Here is a 6,789-nt window from a genome sequence, read left to right as displayed (position 1 = left end):
TTTATTAATTCTGAACCTTCATTAAGCATGATGCGAGGCCAACACAACATTGTCCAAATCCAGCACGCACACAAACGCACTCACAGTAGAGTCAATTTATCCCAACAGTACACAAGCACATAATTAGGCTTTAATACAGAGAGGCAGCTTAGGCCAAAGGTGTTCCTCAATAACCTGCTGTTTGTGCTGTGTGTCTCTGCGCTGTCGCTGGCTGTGTGTTTTGTTACTGCTCAAGTGCCATATATTCGTTATCGGCTAACTGAATTCTTCTAAATAAATACACAAGAGATTCAAAAATGAAGTGGAGGGGCTTGAAGGGGTTCTGGAAAGGAACTCAGAATGGTTCTGGAATTGGGTGACATCTCAGAGGCCTGAGGTCGGTTCTCCATGCTTGTCACACTGCAAGCTTCCTCGGAGATACTGCTAAGTTTGAGCAGAATGCTGAGGTTAAACGGCTAGGGTCAGGAAGTGGGTCTACTTTAGTATTTCATATCCATTATTTCTCCAAGTAGCTGATTATCACAACTTACAAATCACGACATAGAGCTAATGATCGCGTTCTGCTAGCTAGCTGTATAACTGGAGCAAATTCATAAGCAGGTCTTGCTTTCTGACCCTGCTAGTTTTCACCTCGGTATTGTTGGGTGTAAACTGAGAAGGATGTTGTTTCATCCCCCTCCCCTGTTATGACAACTGCTGACGACGAAAAAAGGCTTAAAGTTGGCAGATTTTTATGCCATCCTGGAAGTTAGCAATACAGTGAAATGAGATGGTCATTGAAAATCTGCCCCCTAATGGCCTTGAAAGGCACCAGTTTGACAGCAGTGGTCAGTGGTGTGCCTTTGTAGTTACCAGTTGATTCAAGCGCATAGTATTTCTTCTCTGGCATATTTTGTTGCGTAATGAAGGATGTCATTCCTATATTTAGAGCATATCGTGGGATCTGCTTGCTAATCTTCACCCTTCTGGAAGTGAGGTGATCTGCTGTTTCCCGCTCCCTGTCGAAAAAAAAGGACAGGACTGAACAACACCTCATGAGTTGTTTATTTACTAGAGATGTTTATTTGAATAAGTCTGATGTGTAGTCATTTGGACTGTGTAGTCCTCAAGATGTGTATTTATTGTGTACTTACAGAGTTGCTTTTGAAAGTGTCAATTGTTGAAAAAGTGCTTTTACCTGGTCTATGTACAAGTACTCTGCAGAACTGATTATATAACAGTAAATGTACTACAAACAGTGAGAAGTCTCATGATTTAATTCACACACACTGGTACTGTTTGCAGACCGCATGAATGATATATAAAAAAAAAATTATATGAGTTATAAAATTTCACATTGCAAAGCGCTAAAATGCAACTCCAAAGTTACATTTCTTCATGTTATTGGAACTTTTGTTAAGGCAAGATAAGCCTGTGTAGCTGTTCACACGGCTTACTTTTGATTTCACTTTTTGTAGCAAAACACCTACATATGTGAGACAGCTGTATGGAGCTACAATCAATAGCGCAGACTGAGGGAGTGTTTCAGAAATAATCACACCGGTATAACAACACGCTTTCAGATAATTGAATTATCTTTCTTTTATTGGAAACTTCCTCTGGGCACCAAAGACATACACAATAATAACAACAGTTTCACATCAAAAGTTTTAATTTGAATGTCAGAGGCATTTGCACAAAATCAGTGTAGTGCAAAAATATGGTATTTGTGTGTGTGTAGCATGTGTTAAAAAGCTGGTTATCCCCACCCTGCAACTGTGTGTGTGTATGTGTGTGTGTTTGTGTGTGTGTGAGTTGCATAAGAAGTGTCTGAGTATGAGTGTCACATCTACATTGAGTTTGTATTGTGTGTAAGTTGCAAGTCACATACTTCCTGTGTATGTTAACTGGGGTTGGTTGATGTCTGTGTGTGTGTATGTGTTTGTGATGTCAGTGTTTGCATAAACAAGGAGACATCTTTTTTTGAGTGTTCATATGTGTGGGTGTGTGTGTGTATGCACATATGTGGGTCCTTGGGTACTGTGTGTATGTATATATGTAGGCGAGTCACTGTCCAAACATTCACTCTGCATCAAAGAGATGTTTGTGTGTGTTTGTACTGTTTGAAAATGTGTGTGTGTGTGAGTGAGTGTATGTGTGTGTGCAGCATCCCTGTTCAGACTCTCACTCTGGGGGTTGAGGTTCCGAGCTGCTGCCGCCGCGCAAGTGCTGCTGGCTGTTGCCCGAGCTCAGTACCCCTGGGTCGCCTTCGGGGGGCGCCCTGTGGTACATGTTGTGCAGCCTCTGCGCAAGCATGTCAGCCTCCTCCGAGGCCTCGCAGCACCTTTGCCACGATTGCGAGATGGCGTCGATCCCGTAGTGCGCCCCAGCGATGGCTCCCGCCATGCATGCGATGGTGTCAGTGTCTCCTCCCAGGGACAGGCTGAAGGCCACTGTCCTCTCCAGGCCACCGTACTTCTCAGGGAGGCCCTCGCGGGGCTCCATACAGTGAAGCGCACAGAAGATGGCCGTGGGGACAGAGTGGAGTGCAGCGATGCCATTTCCTGACAGAGGAGAGGGAATAGGGACCAGTCAGAGGTTTGCTCTCAACGCCTGTGACGTTAATGGCTGCTGCAGCTTGTTTATAAATCATTTGTGTCATGACAGTTGTATATATATATATGATACTGACATTAGCTTGAATAAAAGCTTTATTTTTTTAGGTGATGACGGTGAAATGTACTTGGGCAGAAACGATTTAATCTTTTCACTTGATAACATTACTACTGGGGCTGGTATGCAGGTAATCAGGCAAAATAATCTGTATCAGGCAAAAGAATACACACACATATTCATTTTAGATGGACATGGAAATCAATTTGCCTCTAAATTTCTGTAAAACTACATGAGACGACACAAATTCTCCACTTCTCACACCTCCTGCACACGGGTTGTTGAGGTGGTGGATTCAGTACAAACTGTACATTATGATTTATATCCCACCGACATAATCTCACCAGAGATAAAATCCTGCCACCCAGATCTGATTCTGGATTAACCTTTGATTCTGCCTTCACTCTGCAGCTTTACTGACCGAGTTCAGATATGACCTCCTCGACGCTCACGTTGTTCCTCTCCAGGAGCTCTTTCACCCGATGCAAACGAGCGCAGAATGGAAACTCTGATTCATTCAGCCTGAAACGAGACATATATGTCACCATATCTGAAAGTGCATCCAGTACGTAGGATGTAGTTTTAAAAGCCTTTTCCATTACAAACTCTTAGTAGGAGTTCACCCTATGAATCAAGTTTGGTTTAGGTATACATCAGGCAAACTACCTGACCAGTTGATTATACTTTTCTCATACTACTGTGCTATAGAATTTAGCTACCGCTCACTCATAAATCAATTATTATTTGTATGCTTATATGCTAATACTTAACACAACTGTAAAAAAAAGTTCACAGTTCAAAGTTCACAAAGTTCAACTGCACAAAAGCAGGGATCCTCACGCTCTGGCATCGCTGCGAGCGGATTCGTCCTTCTCCACCTCTTCCATCTCTGTGATGAGCGTCTTGAGGAAGTCTTGGGGGAGCACTAGCGCCCCCTGGAGGGAGAGGTGCACAGCCAGGGCCTGGAGGATGGCTCCGTTATACCCCAGAGAGCAGGAATGTGTCAGCATGGCCCCTAGACGTGTGTACTGCCACAGCAGAGCCAGGAAGCAACACACAATGGGGGGGGGGGGGGGGGGGGGAGGGAGAGTGTGGAGGTCAGGTGTTACACTCAATAGAGGAAAAGAGAGTTTTGTTTTGTTATTCTCGATTTTCTGCTTTTGTTACATGGTTGTAAGTAGAGACTATTGGCAGTGATATTACACAGGGCACCTTTGGTTCATCCTCTGTGTAAGCTGTTTAATTTAAAAACAGGTAATAAAAACTGGATGGCTAGTCACCCAAAACATTTGGCGCCCTCACTCCCTGAGAACTGGACCCTTGACTTTGACATATCAAGTATCTTGCTCTGATGTTGCAGCTGGTAAAAATATATTGAGCATGTATTTAATGTAGCTTTATTTGTGCGTGGCATGGAAAGGTGTTATAGGTCAGATGGCAGGGACTAAAACCTAAGCCTAATCCTGGATTTAAATACATCGAGCACAACACATAAAAGGCAAACAGGCCTCAGTTTTACAAACAATATTTGTATTTTTCCACTGAGGATGTCCACCTTTTGGAGATGTTGTGGAGAGACCAGGTTTAGAAAAGAAAAGTCTTGAATTAGGAGATCACATGAATGAACAAATAGCAGGTGAATGGCATGGGTGGATTATATCCATGTGACAGTGGCTATATCTAATACTGTGTGTGTGTGTGTGTGTGTGTGTGTCCAGGCTGTGTGCCCTCCTCATATGAGTGTGTCTCACCCTCCTGACGTCGGCACGGTCTCGGAAGGCGAGGGCAAAGGGCGCCGCTCTCATGGCGCCCCCATTCCCGAAGGATCCCCGGCCACCGAACTGAGCGCGTGCGGGCTGATACACGTCGCTGAGCTGCGGAGACGCCAGCTTCTTCAGAACCTGCATGACACCAGCGCCATAGCCCCGAAATGGAGCCAGGTTATACTCCTTAGCAAATCTGGAACAGAAGTATACAGTGAGGGAGGCTGTCCAGCAGGTGCACACACACACACACACACACACACACACACACACACACACACACACACACACACACACACACACACACACACACACACGTGTAACAATGCAGGCAAGGGGTTGCACTGAGTACATGACACCTCAAGAGACAATAGATAATAATAGTGGGAAAAATCCCTCTCTCTTTCAACAAGCACATCAGGACAACAAGAAACACAGATGTTGCATAAGAATAACGATGACTGTTGCCTTTTGTTTTTGTATTTCTATTTCTTTGGAGAAGTCCTTCCTAAATGTCTCTTGACAATGACATTCTGTTCACTAACGAATACGCAAAGGGTAAGTCTGTGATATTACTGATGTCAGAGAATGAATGAGCAGACGTGGTGGGTATACAGTACTTCAACGGCACACCACAGGGAAGTTTGAAAACCCTATCCATTTATGCAACTTAAGCATTGAGCGCAGAAAAATGCTTGCCAAGTACGAACTAAAGCGTTAATTACATTGTGGTAAGAGACGTTTTGAGAGAACAGGCATGGACCGATTATGAAACCATGGGCCCCTGGGCCTGGACGTGTAAAAGGGCCCCCTTCCCGCGCTCGCAAAACATTACTAAAATGTAATGACATTTTTTTTCAACAACACAATAACTAAATTCACCTGTACCTCAACAGGATTTACAGCGCACATACACATTTTCTAACACAGCGCAGGTACACTTAATAGTTAATAACAGCGACTTCACGCAGAGGCTCTGGCTTAGGGGCCCCCTGAGCTCAGGGGCCCCTGGGCCTGGGCCCGGTAGGCCCGTTCAGTAATCCATCCCTGGGAACAGGTATGACTAGTACCACTGGTACAACTTTGCTGTTGAAACGGCACTATGGGCAATGTGTATCAGTGTACACTTACAAAACCTACAGACACTGCACCTTACTGTCTGTGTTTGGCTTACTCATGCAGAATTCTAACCGCTCAAAACCGATTTATTTTCCGTAGTGTATTGCACATCAAAAAGTGATTGTTTTACCTTCTGGCCATGTCCTGCTCATCAAACCCTGCCCTGGTCAGCAGGGAATGGGCCACGCAGCGAGTCATGGCCGTGTCATCGCTGTACTGCAATATCGCTACAAACAGCAAAATTTAACCCAAAATAATGTTATTTCAAAGAGGGTAGCCGATCGGGGGCAACCAACCAAGTTCTGCTGAAAAGTGTGTTTGTTGTTTACATCACTGATCACTCTATCAGGATTATGATTTAGGGTGTTTTCAGTTGTTAGTTTGGTTTCACACATAATAGGAAAAACAGGAGATTAAGTCATAATCGTTTTAAAGTGAAAGGGAGCTTTGAAGTGTAGGCCTACCGTTACCCCTAAATTACCGTAATCGTATAGACTATAATTTCAAATGCAGCCTAGATTATAAACAATGGAGTGTTAACAGTTAGCCCACAACATCGTTTTCATAAAAAAAACTCACAATCGCCACGGGTTTCGTCCTCCAGACCATCCAGATATTGCAGAACTCGATCCAAGGGTATCTCCTCAGGCTCAGTCCCTTCGAACTCTCCGCCGATGCAGTCTCCCAGAACTGCGCCGACCAGGGCACCACGAAATCGGCATAAAGAAGCAGGACCTCCTACGGCTGTGACCAGGCGCGGCGCTGCGGTCATTGTTCAGTTACACCTACGATCGCTGAGCAGTATTTTCATTCAATAATGTGTTTTAAATGTTACTAATTGTGATAGCTAGTAGCCTACACAAGAGAGACAACATCAGTTGACATTTGTGAATCTCTTCCTGTTCAAATTCTGTTGTCACTGTTTGACCCATCGTGCTACCATTCTGACTCGAATATATGCGATTGTGATTTATTAAATCAAATTAATTTTATTTGACCAGTGAGCAAAAACAAATGTACTCCATTTAAATAAAGATTTAACCAATCATTATTCTAAATATGCGTTTCAATGTATGTATTTATCACCATTTAGAAATAAAACATGTTTTCAAGTGCGCAGTTACATTTATTTACGGTGAAATATGTCAATCAGACCGCACCAAGGATTGTTGGAGGTGTGGCTTAACAACTAACAAAATGTTTCACCAGAGAGAATGTCATAAATTCGCGTAAACGGGCTCTGGTTTCACCTAGG

At 43.8% G+C, this 6,789-nt stretch overlaps 2 protein-coding genes across 8 annotated transcripts in view; one reads left to right on the top strand and one right to left on the bottom strand.

Moving 5' to 3' along the window:
- dctn1b (dynactin 1b) overlaps positions 1-1,241 on the top strand; it is a 39,330-nt gene extending 38,089 nt beyond the window's left edge. For all 7 annotated transcript variants that reach the window (XM_031580058.2, XM_031580060.2, XM_031580059.2 and 4 more), the window contains one exon: positions 1-1,241. This exon is cut by the window's left edge and continues 931 nt beyond it. The gene's annotated coding sequence lies outside the window, so the exon portion shown is untranslated.
- Positions 1,242-1,553: 312 nt separating this feature from the next.
- adprs (ADP-ribosylserine hydrolase) lies at positions 1,554-6,460 on the bottom strand. The gene is made up of 6 exons (XM_012826800.3): positions 6,114-6,460; positions 5,665-5,761; positions 4,404-4,611; positions 3,493-3,680; positions 3,074-3,174; positions 1,554-2,543 (listed from the first exon to the last, which is right to left on the bottom strand). Exons 1-6 carry the CDS (start codon positions 6,304-6,306, stop codon positions 2,164-2,166), a joined length of 1,167 nt encoding a protein of 388 aa, XP_012682254.2. The 5' UTR covers positions 6,307-6,460; the 3' UTR covers positions 1,554-2,163.
- Positions 6,461-6,789: the final 329 nt, after the last annotated feature.

Source organism: Clupea harengus, chromosome 14, assembly GCF_900700415.2.
Source record: "Clupea harengus chromosome 14, Ch_v2.0.2, whole genome shotgun sequence".
Lineage (NCBI taxonomy): Eukaryota > Metazoa > Chordata > Actinopteri > Clupeiformes > Clupeidae > Clupea > Clupea harengus.
This window is presented reverse-complemented; position numbering and strand designations above follow the sequence as displayed.

Bases quoted from the DNA above. Each gene is read 5' to 3' on its own strand.
- adprs (XM_012826800.3), bottom strand. From the start codon at position 6,306: ATGACCGCAGCGCCGCGCCTGGTCACAGCCGTAGGAGGTCCTGCTTCT. The intron at 3,681-4,403 runs GTGAGACACACT...CTGCTGTGGCAG, and splicing joins ACCGTGCCGACGTCAGGAGG to TACACACGTCTAGGGGCCAT. The intron at 3,175-3,492 runs GTGAGGATCCCT...GTCTCGTTTCAG, and splicing joins GCTCGCAGCGATGCCAGAGC to GCTGAATGAATCAGAGTTTC.